Raw genomic sequence first — 18,850 nt, 5'->3', positions numbered from 1 at the left:
ACAGTAATATCTCAAGGCAGACGCCATCACTGCGTTTGAACACTTGAGAGATTGATTGATTTTGGGGAGTGCAGAGATGGCGCAGAGGTGAGAGCACTCGCCTCCCACCAGCATGGCTCGGGTTCGATTCCCGGACTCGGTGTCATATGTAGTTGAGTTTGTTGTTGGTTCTCGTCCTTGCTCCGAGAGGTTTTCGTCTCCAGGTTCTCCGGTTTTCCTCTCTCCTCAAATACCAACACTTCTAATTTCCAATTCGATATGGAATCTGAGGGCCACAGGTTTATCAGTAGTAACAGACTGTAAGTGACACCCTCGTTAAACAAAGTTGATTCGTATGCCGGAAATAATTTGTCATTGGATGCAATGTCAAGCCTGGTTTTCATATGATCGCAAATGATGGCAGAGAATGTTCACTTCTTTGATCATAATCTGTGATCACCATTGATTATGATTGATCGCAAAGAGCTGTCCCCATACAGTACAGCGAACGATCGGAAAGATAGTGATCTATTCCAGTTGAAACCTTTCTGGGCGCTATAAGAATATTGAGGGTCTGATATATCATATGGAACAAATTTAGCCGTTATCGAGGGTCAGTTATATTATATGGAACAAATTTAGCAATTTACGACTAAATTGGGGTTTGTATATATTATACTAACCGAGGAAGTTTATGGCTAGTCTCTTTTATATTTGTAGAATGCGTTTGTTGCAAAGTTCGTTGTTGTCTAAACTCCGGAATAATATTTGGGTGTGGAAATCTCAATATGATCGCAGATGATCGCAGAACATGGTTCTATCTTCTGTGATATAGCCCGCGGGGTTTTGGCCCTAAGCCACACTGGACGCATCCTTGAAGTACCCGCGTGATAGTACTTACAGTTGAAATATACTGTTCGTTCTCGACTTTGCCTGAACAGGGTGCGCAAGGAGTATATGGGTAATTATAACGTCGCATACGCGCATCAAGTAAATACACGAAAGGAAGGTAATCGACAAATACACATAAAGGGCACGGGTGGGGGGAGGGAGTAGTCCGAGCTATAAGACTGCGTTATTACCCGGTCGATCAATTTTCTGCTTGTCATTGAGAAATGGCCGAATCCAGGGAGTTTAAAGTGATCAAATCATCCTACGAGGACGCTCAAGGACTATTGGACGACTTAAGAAATTCAGAGGATTTTTGAAAGCAAAGCCTACATAGATTTGCCATCGCGAGATATCATCCGAATAGCAGACTTTTCTCGAAAATGCTTGAGCGCTTCTCTGAACGAGTAAAGTAACTTATACATTATTCAGATTATTGACTGGGAATTTGCACCAAAAAAATGTTTGATCAAGATTGACTGGTTCTTTGTTTCTTTTCCAGCAACTTTCCTAACTTCTTTTCACTCTAACAGCGAAATTTTTGAAAAACCTGCACATTTCGGTTAAATTAATACTGCTCAAAATGACTCCACACCGAGTAGAATTGTTCGCTACTATCGCGTAGCTTTTCAGAAGTGAACATGGGCTTATAAGAACAATTTGTCTCTCTTTCTATGTTTCTCCAATTCACGAAAGCTCGTAAATAATCAATACATATGTAACAAGGGAACTGGCCATAATAAGTTTTTTCGAAGGGGACCCACTTTGTCTGGGGTAGGGAACACCACACAGCGTTAGCCCTAGTAAGGAAATGGCAGAGCGCACGAGGCAAAGAGATCTCAAAGCTTTTTTCCTTTTTATGCCCCGTGCGATTTCCCATTTCCTTCCTAGGGACAACGCTGAGTGGGAAGTTCATGGGTTCACTTTAGCGCTTTAACGTAAACACATACCGAGTCAATTCTCTGATCTATCATTAATAACAGCATGAATGACCAATCTTATCGGATGTAAAGATGCGAAATGCCACCACTTCATCTGACTTCCAAAAACGAATTCTTCGCGCATCACATCGCAGAGGAGGGATTTATAACAGATTAATCTCAAAGAGCGGGGCAGTTGTAGTAACTTCCTTCCATTTCTATGGTATTACATGGATGCTACCTGTAGCGATTGTAGAAGTTTGTTTCCGTAGATCTCAGCCATCTTTTCAGTACATAAGTTCTGCGTGTCTCAAAAAACTATAATTTCCTACGGAAGGCGCCTACAAAATCAAAGATATTTGCATGGTTTATGACTACGCGCGAAAAAAAGATCTTTAAAACAAACCCAGAAAGAAAATTGGGGCAACCACGCATTTTTCAGAGATTGGAAGAAAAGTCATACCGCTGTACATTGTAAAATTTATTGTTGCTTAAAAACTGCGTGGTTGCCCCCAATTTTCTTTTTGGATTCCAGTAGCCCTTTGTAAGATCTGCTTTTCCCGCATAGTCATAAACGCAGCAAAAAAATACCTCTGCATTTGGAAATTGAGGAAGCACCGTGCTTAATTCGTGCCATTTTTGCTCCAATTCAAAATGGCGCCCACTTCTCCTCCCAGCGAGTTTTCAGCGTGTAATTGTAATTTGGGTATTAATGACACCAAGGCCTGATTTTCACTTGCGAAGCAAACACAAACGAATCAAGAGTCCTTAAAAACAAACATTGAGAAACGCATGCGCAAGCACTGGAACAAATAATCCAACTTGCAGTTCAGTGCGCGCGTGTATTCAATAGTTTGTATTGTATTTTGCTTTTATTTTGCTTTTAATTTCCGGACTGATGCCAGAGGATTTTCTTTTTTTCTTCACGAGAAACAGCCGTTCAACCCGTGCGGCGAAAGCGTGATGCAACTTGAAAACAAATGGCCAGCGGCAACCACTTAAAAACCCCTTTGGCACGGGCCAGGATACTGGATTGATGCCTCAGACAACTTACTTTTATTCGGTACAAAAATCTGTTTGAAGGCTTACCTTTGCCTGTATATATTATTTTGTCCAAGAAACGAAGAAATTGTTAACTTCTTAGAAATTTTCAAAAGAGGACAGTCTGCAAATACAATCGATGAGAAGGATGACATTTCTCTATACTGATCGGGGAGATGTTGGCTGTCATATAATTGTTTCATTACTGTGACTATCTTGGTCTTTTCCGTAGAAGCTTGAAAATAAAGGCGGCTATTTTCTCGTAGGCGACGAACATCAGAGCTGCTGTCGACACAGTCTGTAGAAGCTTTGCCTCGAGGCCTTTGTACATTCCCGCTAAGCCCTGTTCCCTAAGAAACAAACAACCGTCACAACCATCAAATTCTGTCGAGGCGTTACCTGAATTCAAGGCTAAAGTGCTGTCACGATAATTTATACATACAAGTTTCTCGTGAGAATTGTGAAAGAATGGAAATTGAGCCGTATAAAATCTACACAAACAATGAGTAGTTCGGAAGGAACCAATTGTATTGATGTGGGTGTATTGATGAAAGCGGCCATTCAGAGTTTATGGCACTCTTTAAACAGCGGACAACCCTCTGAAATCCTCTGGAATGTTCAACAAACACGATGCGGTCTTGCTTCTAAATAAGCGCATCCTTTTTCGTGCAGTGTAACCTTTCAGGTATAATTTACTATATTAATTCCCTAAACACCCGCCGCTCAATAAAGGATTGATCATCACATTACTGATACAGGCTCTTACACTGTACGTTACATTTGAGGCCTGTGAACAAAAATCAGGCAAAAAGTTCTAGTCTTAGTTTTGTCTAATCAACCTCTTTCCCATGGTCTCTGTTTAGTCACAATAGAATGTTCTTTCATATATCACGGCTGCATAATCTACTGTTACAAGGCCGTTCTTTAGCGCTGGAGAGATGTCCAGCAAAGCTCTTGAAGCCCATTTCCCAAGGGATGATACCTTGACAACAGCCATCAGGCAGCCTGTCTATCTGGTATCTGTCTATCTGATTTTCTTAGTACCCTTCCTAGGTCCCATATCCACTCCTTCTTCAACCAAAATTTGTCTTGTATGTCTTCTCTCTAATTGTTGATGACCTCTCTTTGAGGTTTCTTTTACAATTGATCCCTTTGGTCATGATTGGAAGGTGTGACCCTGGGTTCTCACTCTTCAGTATGGTGTCCTACCAGGCAGCGTTTTAATTTTTACTTAACACTAATGTATGTTGTTAGTGAAAAAAAAAACCCAAAAAAACGAAAAAAACACGATTTGCAGATGTACCTTACAAGTCTTGCCATGAGGGAGAAAATATCTGTCTTGCCATTTGGCGTTTTTTGCCCAGACTGTGGAAAAATTTACAGAGAAAATAAACGTTTACAATGTACCAAATTAAACATGTGCTTCTAGAGTGGGTTTGCTTCATAAACACAGCCATCTGAAAATGTCTTAGATGGATTAAAAAGAGAAAATACCAGTGACTACTTCAGTAACGACGTATATGTATGTTGTTACCTGTCTACAGGGCTGCAACATCCTTACACCACAAATGTATAATTATAATGATTAAAAAAATAAACTAAGAAAAATGCAAAATTCCCTGACCGTTTGGCGTAACAAGATCATTGAACGATGTTTAACAACTGGCTTTTAATCCATGTTGTTACTTACCCTCTGTCTGCACTGCGCCACTTGTAGAGGATACGTTAAAACTGTAGAAACCGCTTTGGCAATTGCACCCAATACAAAATATTGCCTTCCACGTAGAGCCTGCAAATGATTAGATTCATATGGGTTTAATTAATCATCATCAAAAGTTCTGAAGGATTTTCACATATTACTGCATAAGCTTTTATTTTCGGACTTCAAAAAAGTAGACTGGTTGTATTAGTGGGGTGACAAAGATAAAAATAACCTATTCTATATGGACAAATTACAAAACAGTGGAACTGAACAATAAAACGGTTCGAAAAGGTCACCATGACAATATATTAAACTTCTCTCATAAATCATAAAAAATTACTAAACTCATGGACAGGTTACATACCTTCTTGTCGTCATCCATTAAAAATTTTTTTATTGCTTCATAAACCATAAATTGAATAGCAGGATTTCCAGCAAGAACAAGAGATGGGCCTGTACCACTCCACAAGGATCCAACACCTTCTTCACGGCTAATTTTTTGCAACCCATCTATAAAACAGGCAACAAAAAGAAATTAAAGCACAACTCAGAAAGTATATTGCACAGTAGTTTAATGAATTTTCAGCAAAATTGCTCCTATCTGTTACTAGATCATTATAATTTTACATTACAAAAAGATTTTCCAGTGCAGCTCAGCCAGCTCCACTTTCTCGGGTTATTGATGAGGGGAAATCACCCTATATTTAAATCATTTGGTTGAAGAAAGGAAAAAACCACAAGTTCTGCAATTATCTTGTAGTACCGCAGTGGAAATCTCAGAAAACATAAACATGAAAATTAAAAATAAAAACCTAACCAAGTGTACGTGGCTGCCGCAAAACTGTCCTTTTCTTTGAGATCACACTGAATGCATGCTAACCACCAAAATCAACATCTGTAGCTTAATTTGAATAGCCACCAAAGCTGTCTTTTGATAACAACCAAGTAATTGCAATTGATATTTGTTTGGAAACTGCAATTTTTCTATGCCACTGTTAAAAATGAAGTGGTGCGTGAAATAAGGCCCTATGTGACTTTTGATGTAAGGTCAAATTCTCCTTTTGTTTCACAAGCAAATACAAGGAAATCTGGAAGGAGAATCTAGCAATTTATCAGAAGTCACTTAGGGCTTTTTTCCAGGCACCTCTTCAAATTATGGTTTAAAAAGGATTTCTTTGTTTATTTTGTGTAACGCAATAGACAGCCTTTGGCCACATACCCCTGGGCTTCATTGTGTGATGAGGTTGACTGGCTGTTGAGCACTCCAGCATCGCAATGCCTGAGTCATCGTTAATCTAGGTGCTAATTACACACCAAGCCAACCTCATCACCTAACAAATTCTAGCAGTAAGCCACTATGTTGAGTGACAAACAAAAAGAAAGCTATCATCTTGTGATTGTTCTTCCAGTACTATCTGCTTTACTAAAAGACTCATTTCCATTCTCTAAACAAGATACCACAACCTGGAATGCACAAAATAAACAGCAATTAATAGCTGCAGTTTGTAAAGCCTTCATAAAAAAGTTCTTATTTTACACACAGTAAATATACCAGCATGTTTACCCTTGAGTGGGACTAATAACATGCATGGTTATGCACTCTTAGCAGTAATGTTTTAGCCTCCTTGTTTCTGATTCACTCACCAATGATTCCTTTGTATTTCTTTGTTTTGTTGTTTTCGAGACCTTTTGTCCTAAACATGGCTCCTTGTAACTTTAACCGAGTGTTCACAACCCACAGTGGTGTTGTCATAAGAACATTAACAATGCCTGAAAATAAAAATTTACTGTCAGTACTCAGAGCCTGAATATCAGCCCTGGCCTCGAATTTTTCCAAAGGACTTTATTACAACACTTGATAGTTTGCAGGAGTTTTATAAGAACATAGAACTTTAAAAACTGAAGAACAGAAGAACCAAAATCTATTTCTGAAGATCATCTCCCCTCCCACAATGTTAGCGGCTCATGTGTGATGGCTCAGCTTTAATATCATTTTTTCTTTGAATGCTAAATAGAGTTTGTTCATCCTTGAATCATAAATTAAAACACTCTCCAGAATCAAACACATTTAATTGAAAGGTTATTGTTCTTATACTCTACAAATAAACAGCTTGTTAAATAACAAAATTTATAGTTTTAAAATTACAAATAAACCTAAATTCATCTGTCCAACGGAATCACTGCTATTTGAGTCTGATGTGGCTCCATATTGCCATGACAAACACATCGCTGCTTTTTCAAATAATTTATTCTCATAATTATTGGACTTCTGTAATGTTTCACATGGTTACAGTTGTTTCCAATAAAATATGCATCATTGTTCTTTTTTTCTCCACCGCAACCACTTCGTTAAATTATACAACCAACTTGTTATTAAGACCACTTTTCTGTGCCCTGAACAAATTGAAAGTACAGTGTCATTTCCATAGTTTTACAACCTCGTTCATCCGACCACCCTTTTATACAACCACATTTCAACGGCCCGAAGGTGGTCGTAGTAACCGGTTCCCACCATACAGGAAGAAAGTACTACCCTGCAAAATTTTTAAGTTGTAATTTCAACGGAAAGCTCAACAATTTCCACATTCAGTTTGCCACCATTACTTAAGTAAAAAATGTCCATGAACCAAAAGGAGAGTTTACTTTTAAAGTTAGTGGTTGCATTTACGCTTTTTAGGATTTTTAGGTTCTTTTCTTTTTTGCAATGCCCTTATTGATATCAGCATTTTATGCTGAAGAGGTCACCCTGGTTAAATAACATTTATTATTATTATGAGTAGAATGTGACATCATCTTATCCCTTCACTTCACTGAGAATCATCCACATTGTCTTCAAAACTACCACTTGCATATTAAGAACTGAATTATCAGTGCCACATTTGCTAGCACTTTGACAACCATTTCGACTGCTTTTTCTCGCTTTGCAATGCCGCCAAGATAATAAGATAGATAGATAGATAGATAGATAGATAGATTATTATGGATAATCATATGGCAGCCAAAAGGCTGAATTGTATAACTATTTACATAATATTATACTTAAATATTAAGAATATTTAAAAATTTAAGATGATGTCATGAGAGGGAAGCCACTGCACAAAATTTGTCAGCTCAATTTGTTGCTGTTTGAGTAACTGCAGACGCATTTAACATACTTTTGGGCAGCGTTTTTAAGGGTTTACTTTTGTCAGGTTGGTCTGAACCATATTTTTCTTGCAGTTTTACATGTAGGTCTAAATATTACCTTGAAGCCCAAAAATCCCTTAAATAAAATTTAAGATTTTTGTCGCAGTAGCACTTTAAGAAACCATAAGGAAATTTGAAGCACCACAAGGATACATCTGTAGCTATATCTTCTTGTGTGAGAAAATAATTGCTACTTACCAGGAGATCTACGGTAGCATTAGTCAATTTTTAAAATACAAAAATGAAATATGCCGCCATTTTTAGAAATTTTTGTGCCCTGCACTTGCTTAGATTTCCCACATGCTTTTAGCGTTCTTCCGCTCTGAATTTTGGAAACACTGAGTGCTGAACCTTTCCTTTCAAAAGATATTTAGTAATTTCCTTTGTTAACTAAATATGTAGTTACATGTACCTGCTAAGTATCCAAACATCAAATCCTGCAGTGATGAAGATGTTTTACCCTTCCCTACAAAAACAGTCTTGAGGCCATTAAAGGTGTAGAAATAAAGGAAATTTGAACAATAAAGGCTGCACAGTACAGGAAGGAGGCCACGGTACAAGGATTGCCTGAAAAATAAGGGACCGCTCATTAGTTATCAGACAGGGATTATGTCAAAAACATATAAATATTCCATCATAATTTATTTTGTGATTGGAAATGGGTAATGATGTCTTAAAATGAAGTGAATCTCCAAACAGAATAAACGTGTAATGATGATGTACACTGTAGCACCCTTGGAGATATCAGGTGATCAATACCAATAGCTTTATTGACACTCCCTTGGTGGGGCTTTCCAGTGACAACACAAAATACTACTGTGTTTATAAAATGTAAAGCCAAGTTACGAAATAAAAAATAAATATAAATGCCCATAAGGGGTCCAAGCTATAAGACTGCCTTGTTCAGCCTGCCTGTAATGCTAGAATAAATTTTGGGTGAGTTTTTCTGCCCTGATCTGATGAAACCTTGAGAGAAATGACAGAACTCATTCAAAGGAGAGCAAAGCAAAGAGAAATTGCCACCATGAAATATCATCTGAATTTAGCAGGCTTTTCTTGGAAATGCTTGAGTAAAGTAAATTACATGCTTGATTGTGAATTTGTGCTAAATATTTTTTTGACTGACAGGTTCTTTATTTTCCTAAATGCACCTCAAAATGACTCTACATCAAAGTAGTGTTCTTGGCCCTGTTCGCAGGCATCAAGTAGTTTTCCAGGAAGCAAAAAAAAATTTAATGTATTTTTTTGCCTCCTTCAAGGCACAGTATCTTCATTCATGAAAGCTCATAACTTATCAATAAGTTATAAATTTATATGGTAATGTGATGTTAACAAATTGGATCCTCTGTTGCAGCTTAATGTTTACCACCAGTGTGTCTACATAAGAAAACTTATAAATGGAAAATTTTTCAAATCGTCAATAATTTGTGTTTTATAAGAAAATATCATGAATATTCCACACAAGGTCAGTGGTTTTTTTTTTTTTCAAGTCAACTACTAAATAAGGAAACAACTACTGCAACACTTACTGTAAATACAAGTTGGTTGCATTGTTATGTAATCGTTGTGTTTTTCTATGATTTCGAAGAATGCCCATATCATTACAGCACAAATGACCAATCTTGTCACTTGTAAAGGCTACAAAATGCAACCACCTTAATTTTGAAAACAGAATCCTCTTGCATCCAATTGGCCTCCCACATAGTTGTTTTCAAGAGAGTTGTACTGAAAGGAGGTTAATAAGATTCCCCTAGAAATGACTGCATGAGAGGATAACATCTGATTCCAGATTCTGTGTATAAGTGATTCATAACAGACTGAGTGGGGGTAGTTGTAGTGTAATTAAAACTATTTGCAGTTTTAACTTAACTTGGTTGAAATTTCACAATTTAGCTCATGAATGGCCAGCCTAAAACCTGACGCATTGAAGTGATGCCTAAACAATTTCTTTCTTTCTCCGTTTAAATTAAGCCAAAGAATATAACTTAACCACACATCAGGACAATCCTTCATGACAGGACGCAGGCGGGCTCGACTGTAAGTTCCGCAAAGGAATGCTAGTAGAATCTACTAGCATTCCTAACATTCCTCAAATTAAGACTCACCGGGTTTCTTTTCTTTTGGGACTTGCAAGGTGTCGTAATCTGTTTTTATGTCATGGAGGATGTAATTAAATCGAAAGCAGACCAGACAAGGTATAAGAATATGATCTGGACTACATGTCACATCAAGAAGTGCCAAGAAATAAAAACGTGATGTGAAATTAGAGTAAATGCAAATGTACAATGTAATTGCGCTACTCGAAATGGCGGACGCGGCCGACTAAAATAACTCGCAAAGGCGGGCCATTTACTGGCGCAGAGATACTCATGAAGAAAGGTTAAGGCAGAAGAGAGGAAGGAAAAAGAGAAGACGTGAGAGGGAAAGAGAGGCAAGAAATGCTGTAGCGGGATCCTGCAAATGATTTGATAGTGTAAATATACGGTTTCGATTACGAAACAATCACGCGCATAACAGGACACAGGCGTTCTCTATTGTGAGTAACGTGGTGCAGAATTTACTAGCATTCCTAGATTATTCTGTTTTGAGACCACAAAATTGTATGCCGAAAGAATAAGATCTAAATTTAATCATCGAGCAAATGATACGTTTTCTGAAATGAAGTGGAACTTTTTCCCGGAGTATATTCAAGAGGGCAGACATAAATCAGGCGCGCTATTAAATCACCTTGAGACACGGTTAGAAGAAACATAAAAAAAGACATCGTGAGCTTGGGAGTGAAATCCTGAAAAAAGTGATCGCACGAGTGTTATTGTCAACACAGTACAATGACAAATGCATTAATTATGGTGAATCTTGAAGAATATGCATATTCATGGCACTACCATAGTAAACAGTTGCTCTCTATAAGTTTACATTTACTTTAAAATATTATTATATTTGTAATAAAAAAGTTGAGCCGGGTAAGGAAGTCTTATGTGGACAAAATTATCAGATCCCATGGCATTTGACGAGCGGTCCTGTTAGTGTTGTGACTAGTTGTCTCTCTTGCGATACCAGATACACTAATTGTCTCGCGATTTTTCGAAGGGGCTAAAAGAACCCAAAAATTGAGTACGATATTTGCACCAGAAAAAAAAGTTAACTTTTAGACGAAAGCAAAATGCACACGCACTTTTCCATAGAAGAAACACCAGACTGGCCCCGCAGAACAAGCGTTATTTTTCGTGTGTGTTTCGCGGGCGAGCGCAAAACGCGAGGAAAACGCGCACTTCAAGTCACGCACGACAGGAGTTGTGAGACATGTACATGTATATGCATACCTCTGTCTTGTTCCATCATATGAACGATGCTATAGTAAACTGTACAAGGAGAAACAACCTTCAGTCTTGTGGAAATAAATTACTTCATTATATTTTAGAGCGTGTATGTAAGGGGGGAAGAGGGGGGGGGGGTATCCACCATTCTGATCGATATCAATTGACCGATGCCTGGCTACACTGGTGACTGCATTGTCACATCATACCATGTAAAATTAAAGGCTGTGTTTTCGTATTAGCGTTTTTTTACGTTACACCAGACCGTGTCAGGTGGGTCACCCGCCATTCTGATGGATAAAAAATTAAAGGCTGAGTTGCTGTATTAGCGTTTTTTACGTCACATCAGACCGTATCAGGTGGGGCACCCGCCATTCTGATGGATAAAAAATTAAAGGCTGAGTTGCTGTATTAGCGTTTTTTACGTTACATCAGACCGTATCAGGTGGGACACCCGCCGTTCTGATGGATAAAAAATTAAAGGCTGAGTTGCTGTATTAGCGTTTTTTACGTTACATCAGACCGTTTAAGGTGGGACACCCGCCATTCTGATTGATAAAAAATTAAAGGCTGAATTGCTGTATTAGCGTTTTTTACGTCACATCAGACCGTATCAGGTGGGACACCCGCCGTTCTGATGGATAAAAAATTAAAGGCTGAGTTGCTGTATTAGCTTTTTTTACGTTACATCAGACTGTATCAGGTGGGACACCCGCCGTTCTGATGGATAAAAAATTAAAGGCTGAGTTGCTGTATTAGCGTTTTTTACGTTACATCACACCGTTTAAGGTGGGACACCCGCCGTTCTGATGGATAACAAATTAAACGCTGAGTTGCTGTATTATCGTTTTTTACGTTACATCAGACCGTATCAGGTGGGACACCCGCCGTTCTGATGGATAAAAAATTAAATGCTGAGTTGCTGCATTAGCGTTTTTTACGTTACATCAGACCGTATCAGGTGGGACACCCGCCGTTCTGATGGATAAAAAATTAAAGGCTGAGTTGCTGTCTTAGCGTTTTTTACGTTACATCAGACCGTATCAGGTGGGACACCCGCCGTTCTGATGGATAAAAAATTAAATGCTGAGTTGCTGCATTAGCGTTTTTTACGTTACATAAGACCGTATCAGGTGGGACACCCGCCGTTCTGATGGATATAAAATTAAAGGCTGAGTTGCTGTATTAGCGTTTTTTACGTCACATCAGACCGTATCAGGTGGGACACCCGCCGTTCTGATGGATAAAAAATTAAAGGCTGAGTTGCTGTATTAGCGTTTTTTTACGTTACATCAGGCCGTATCAGGTGGGACACCCGCCGTTCTGATGGATAAAAAAATAAAGGCTGAATTGCTGTATTAGCGTTTTTTACGTTACATCAGACCCTATCAGGTGGGGCACCCGCCGTTCTGATGGATAAAAAATTAAAGGCTGAGTTGGTGCATTAGCGTTATTTGTTTTGTTACACGAGACCTTGACACCGATATCAACCACGACATTGGCTGTGCATTTTTTTATTTTGCATTTAATTATTTTTACGAGTTTGCTTCATAGTCACTTCCTTCATTACTTCACCAGTTATATAGTTGCGTGTTTTTTATTGCTTTTTTGTAAAATACTGACCTCACTGATAAAAGTGTTCTATATAGTCCCCTCATTATGGTTTTGTCTGGTGTGAAAATACAATTTGGACATTTCGAGCACAAAGTGAATTTGTTGTGCCCCCTGCTCTGAAAGTGAGTATGGATTGTTCCATTTCATTGTAATTTCAGGAGTATAAATTTTAAGGGGCGCTCTGCTACACTATGAATGTTATGGCGCCTACCCCTGGAACAATAACCCGGATGATGCACAATGCAAGATCATGTTGGTCGTGTTTATGTTAAGCGTGAATATCCAAAATTGTGGTTGTCTAGGCAAATGCTCTTCTGTGATAACTTACGTCTTCTTGACTAAGCGAGACTTACCTTGGTTCTGTCCCTTGTATTTCCTTTGTTTCAATGCCTACCATTTCGCATAATTAACACGCGCCAATTCCAAAGCAGAAGAATACGTCTCTCAGGTTTTGTCTTTGCATCTGTCCGGCTTCGCTTTCATTAGCGGCTCTTAGCAATCGCTTCCTTTTATTTCTTGCTTTGCGCATCTTCCTTTTTTTTCTCTAATGAACTTCCACGCGACTTTCGTGGCTTGATCGATCACAATTTCGGAAGGGCGCGCTTCCTTCTCGTTCCCGCTAAACAGTGCCGTAATATAATAACGCGATCGCATTTCAAGATGCTTGTATATGTGCCCGCGTTTCCACTCAGTGATAGTTATTATCCAAATTTGAAAAGCCAGCGGCTTATCGCAAAACAATAGAAACATTAGCTGGGAATGTTATGTTCCGGAAGTGAATGTACAACTAGTAGATCTAAAGGCCCGGTCAAAAAGGATGGCGATTAGTTTCCGAGCTTTGTGCACAGGACGCATCGTACGAAATTCAGGCTAATATTTTTCTCACCATACAATTGCAGCGAAATTTGCGCAAATCGATCTTGTTGATTCATTACAAAACAAAGTACATGGCCAAGCAAAGCGTCATACAATCTTGGTATTTTGCCGACGCGTCCCTTTTATATGATTAAAGGTATATATATATATTTTTTGATCAGTATGATCAACAATTGCTTGGTACCTCTCATTAGACGGTACGTACATAAGCACTGGCAGGCCACAGACTTATTTAATTCGAATTTATCCTCGCCATCTTCCTATATGAGGAGTAATGCGGTAATTTTGTATCGAGTTACGATATTCAAAAACACTGTCCAGATCGCAAAGAAAGAAGTGAGAATAACATGAGCCGTTCATTCTCTGTCATATTGAATGAGATTACAGACGCCTCAAGGAACCACAAAGATTAAATCTCTGCGTGACGTCGTACTTACAGTAGACTTCCACTGCGTCCTCTCATGGTTTTTGTTTCTGGATTTTTTTGTTTGCAAATGCTGTGAGCGGGTTTTTGAATTCAAGCTTTTAATATTATAAGCTACATGGAAATAATGTGTATACATACAGTCCCTCCTCATTAATGATATCCATTAACACAAGAGCTGTGTTCTTGGCCTTCCTTTTGTCATCAACTGAGAAAAACAACAACAACCTTTAGTGACAAAAGTGTGACTTACTTCCTAATGGGGTCTGCTCGTTGTATTGTGAACAGTTCCTTTTATTTTTTGCACTAGGATCATTGGTTATCAGTCAGTTGTGCAGTTGCCAGCACCTTGTGAACATTAGGGGAATGAAATCTAGTTCACTTAATAGCTTCTTTAATTTAATTTGCAGCTAGCTGCTCACACCAAGAACTCATGTCACTGGAAGCAAGTAATGTATGCGCCACATGCATTTTGTCTTGCCAAACAGCTGTTCAACTATTTTTTGCTTTGATAAATAAATGGCCCAAACCTTCACTTTTGTTTCTGTCAGGATTTTTTTCTTGATGAGATAAAACCTTGTTGCAATGTAAAACTGCTTCAAATGCCACAGAAACATATAACAATTTGATGGAAACAGGATAAACTTTTGCATGGGAAAAAAAGTCAACAGATCACTGATTAGAAGTATTGCTAGACACTTTTAAGGCTGGTTCATACATGACACAAATGCAAGCGCAAACGCAAGAGCAAGCGCAAGCGACATTCACACGTCGAACGCAAACGCAAGCAAAATGAGAGACACATGCGCATTTCAGTATCCCAAGATGGCAGCAATCTTTTTCCCATAGTCTGCATTACCCTTGGCAAGCAGTCAGGAAACAAGGACTCTGGGAACGAGATTAAGATGGCCGGGGAGGACGCCATCTTGGTTTGAACGTAAACCATAGAGGCATGGAACAAGTATTTTTCATCTTGCATTTGCGTTTGCCTGTGCGTTGCCTGGGTTCACACGTGTGAAATGCAAAAGCAAGAGCAAGGAAATGAAAACTTTTCCATTTCTTGTGTTGGCTCTTGCCCTTGCATTTGCATTTTTGTTTGCCTTATGGTAGTTTACACATGTGTTTGCTTGCGCTTGCACTTACATTAGCATTTGCATTGCTCATGTGAACCAGCCCTTATAAGCTATTACAAAAGTAATCATTACAAATGAATGTAACTGTGTCCTGAAAACAAATGAATATTTTTTCTACCTTTCTTTAATTGATTTTGTAAATTTCTTTTCAGCAATTTCTACCTGATTTTTTTAAATTAACGTACAAAGCAAAAGCTAGAATTTTGAAAAATGTGTCTGACCAGGCAACTGCCAGGTACTTTACTTAATATTTTGACGCAACTATACAATTTAACCTTTTCACCAACCTTGAAGCCTGGTTCTTGCAGTATCCAAAGGATAAAACACAGTCATGGCAGTCACACTTCCCTAAAAAAATAGAACAGACAGCATAGAACTAATAGAATGCATACTAAATAATTCATAAATTAAATTACATAATTAAAAAAAATCTAAATTCTTCAGCACCACAGACAGACAAATATTGTTGAGAGGGGTCTACCTACTTCTGGAGTGGGTTTAAAAAAAAAAGGCTAGGGGGAAATTTACACTGACAGACTGTTATAATATTATTGTAATTAATCTTAGTAAACATACTATAGGCACTCTACCTTCATCATTAAAAGCAGTGCTTTTAACTGATATTAATAATCATGAATTATCTCTCCTGTGATTAATTACCATGCATGTTACAGTTTATTATGTCAATGGAGAGTGCAAACGTTTATTAATTAATAACAATGTGATCTAGATAATGTTTATATCATTTGGACAGCATCACCTTTGGAACTACATGTATTTTAGAATTTAAGTAAATTACAGTCAAACCGTTATTAAGCAGCACTGTATCAAATAGTCACATTCTATTAAGCAGTCACTTGTCAAAGTCCCAAAAATTACTTCTGAGCCATTAATTATTCTAATTTTGACCTCTGTAGAGTGGTCACCTCTATTAAGCGGTTGCAGTCACCCTTTACTATTAAAGTCCGAACAATCTGTTTCAGTCTATTGTTTAAAACGGTCACTAAATGTTAAAGGAAACCACTCAAAATTATTACAACAGCAGTGACAATGAAAAGCATGCCAGGTAATCGAGTTTCTAATCACCTGCAACACTGACTGTGGGATCTTGGCTCAAATAATGTTTGATCAGACAGTCCATCTTTGTACTTTGTATATGTTCCCCTTGGTCATACCATTTTATCATTGGAGTTTCTAATTCTTAACAGAGTAAGTGATTTTGTGAATGTTTTTGTGCATAAACTATACATTAATTAAGTTACCAAATGTTGAATGAAATGGTGTTTTTATAATAATTATTTTGTTTGCCAATCTAGCTGTTTGAAATTTCTGATTGAAATGCCAACATACTAAACTCAAGTGAAAGAGCGATTTTTGTTTGACTCTGAAATGATTACGCTCATGCATAATAAATACAACAAGCGAACCAGAATTATCTGGATTGGTTAAGTGAATGTAGGCAAATGTGCAAGGCTTACAGTTGGTATATCGAACACATACATAAAGCAATGCAAATGGCTTGCAAGCTAAAAAGTAGCTATTCTCTCTGGCATCACCCACATTTTGGCATTCTGATACTAAGGTCAGTCAAACAAAGCTATTTCAAATTTGGGGATGTCAACTGCTTGTGAGTAAAACAAATTTCAGCAAACTCAAGGGAACACTTTAAATTCCAAGGTCATAAGAATTTAACCACTATATTGAATTGCTTAATGTGGCCAGAACCAGCTACATACACTGTATGTATATTGCTGTTCTTGATTGAAAGACTACTCAGCGAAATTCCCCACCCTCAGACCAGAGGGGCCAGATTTTCCTAGGGGTATGTCTGGGTGGGGAGGATAGTAACAGCTTGAATATATATTGAACCATACATAACGTTGTATTTTTGAGAATTCATCAGCGACATTGATCACCATCCCAAGACAAACTCAAAGTCACATTGAAAGGCTCAACATAATTCAGAGTCACCTCTCAGGTAAGACACTCACAAATGAAATACGTGTAGCAAAGAACACAAATTTGATTAACTCGTGACTTAAAATAACCCTTGGATCGAATCGCGCTTCCAGTTCTGACAAGTATTAAAAAGTCGCCCAGTAGCCTGTCCTGATTTGTTTCCCTTTGTTTTTGGTATTATATGTTGTTCATGCTAGTCGTTCAGTAAAACAGAAAAAAAAAAGAATCGTTAAATAATGTAGAGCCAGTTTTAGCCATGTGCTCGATTACAAAATGATGTAATACTTACCACGGCGCCGGCCAGGGCATGAACGAAGTTCCGATACGAGAACAACATTTTGAGCGTATCTGGCAGCTCCAGTGCCGGTAAAAGAGGAACCAGATCATTGAAGCTTGCAGTTTTCGAGAATACGGTCATTTTAAATAATCATTTGCTTTCCAAAAACGAAATAATCACTTGTGATCACCACTGATATAGAATTTTCACCATATTTCTGTGATGGTTGCACAATAACCAATTTCTTGGTATATATGAAGTATATACCAATTTCTTACTCGTTTAGCTGGATTAGGGTAACGCGGGCTCCTATCTAGCCGCTGACCAGCCATGGACTTCTGATCCGTACGCGGGCCATCGATGGATAATGATAATAATGATAATGTTTATTTGTGTTTTTTTTTTCTATTTACATGTTGATTATTACAATCTTTTAGTGGTGTTATATAAATTTAATTAATTATTAGTTAAATTAATGTGTAAAGCAAGGAAGCTAAATGGACAGGCTCCCAAGTGGGGTATGGGGCGAAAAAAGAATCGGCCAAAACTAAGACCCACCGGAAAAGTAACATATCAAGGAAAAAAAGTTCTTAGTTTTCGGGGTCATTACTCCCATTGCCTCTGGTGAGGAAGGGCTGGAGGAACCTGGACTCAAAGCTTCTACAAAAAAGCTGTAGTCTTTTAAAACTGTTTTTGCATTGTAATATTTAAAGCGAACTCAACAGTCAGCGAGAAAGAATAACTTTTCAAACCCGAATACTGCTTAATTTGAAATATATATAAAATACCATAAAGTTCATTTCTCGTGCATTCCTGCACGCCAGCGCAGCCGGACAATAAGAATTTGTCTTTTTATTAGACCTGTTGCACTGAACAAATGACTTAAACGAAATTATTCAACTGACTTATTACAATTCGCCTACACCCTTTGTGCAAGGACTGGGTTGTGGAATGACATGTGGTGCGGTGGATTGAAAGAAACGAACAATGGCAAAAGGCGACATGGGTAAGGATTGAACTGAGAACATACCTGTGCATTAGTAATGAATATATTCATGTAATATGTGCTTTTTTGCGCTTTTTTTTTAATGGCATGGCCCCGAGCGGGTATTCATACCCAGAGTTTCAGTACAGGATTCTAAATGGTCAGGCACCTACATAGCTACAAAAAAAACCCTACTGACTAATAAGAACTCGGGCCGCGTATTAAGATCCTTAAACAACCAGTTAGTTACAGTACTTGACGATCCTGTGGCTAATCTGCAAACATATGGCGATAGGGCATACTCTATTGCGGGACCGAAACTATAGCTAACTATGGAACAAATTACCATTGGACGGAAGGAAAACATATATCATCAGTTACCTTATTTAAAACTAAGCTCAAGATTTACCTTTTAAAGACGCGTTTGATTTGTAATTTTTATTTATTGGTACCTCATTTTGTTGAATGATAATGTAGTTTTTTAACCTAATTATAAGAGTAGTTATAGTATTGTAAAGCGCCTCTTGACGAAAGTGAGTGCTGTTACGG

At 38.1% G+C, this 18,850-nt stretch overlaps 1 protein-coding gene across 1 annotated transcript; it reads right to left on the bottom strand.

The window, feature by feature from the left end:
• Positions 1–2,628: 2,628 nt before the first annotated feature.
• LOC146484392 (peroxisomal membrane protein PMP34-like) lies at positions 2,629–17,557 on the bottom strand. The gene is made up of 9 exons (XM_085104897.1): positions 17,329–17,557; positions 15,368–15,428; positions 14,089–14,155; positions 8,129–8,283; positions 6,175–6,300; positions 4,895–5,040; positions 4,519–4,617; positions 4,132–4,193; positions 2,629–3,178 (listed from the first exon to the last, which is right to left on the bottom strand). The coding sequence occupies exons 1-9, from the start codon at positions 17,455–17,457 to the stop codon at positions 3,040–3,042; spliced, it is 984 nt and encodes a 327-aa protein (XP_084961023.1). The 5' UTR covers positions 17,458–17,557; the 3' UTR covers positions 2,629–3,039.
• Between the last annotated feature and the right edge of the window lie 1,293 nt (positions 17,558–18,850).

The sequence above is a fragment of the Pavona decussata genome, unplaced genomic scaffold (assembly GCF_977016875.1).
Source record: "Pavona decussata unplaced genomic scaffold, jaPavDecu1.1 SCAFFOLD_34, whole genome shotgun sequence".
In the NCBI taxonomy this organism is placed as follows: domain Eukaryota; kingdom Metazoa; phylum Cnidaria; class Anthozoa; order Scleractinia; family Agariciidae; genus Pavona; species Pavona decussata.
Note: the sequence above shows the minus strand (reverse complement) of the source record. Positions and strands in the feature narration are given on the sequence as shown.

Bases quoted from the DNA above. Each gene is read 5' to 3' on its own strand.
- LOC146484392 (XM_085104897.1), bottom strand. From the start codon at position 17,457: ATGACCGTATTCTCGAAAACTGCAAGCTTCAATGATCTGGTTCCTCTT. The intron at 5,041-6,174 runs GTGAGTGAATCA...CCTGTTTTATAG, and splicing joins GAAATACAAAGGAATCATTG to ATGGGTTGCAAAAAATTAGC. The intron at 4,618-4,894 runs GTATGTAACCTG...AATCATTTGCAG, and splicing joins TAATGGATGACGACAAGAAG to GCTCTACGTGGAAGGCAATA.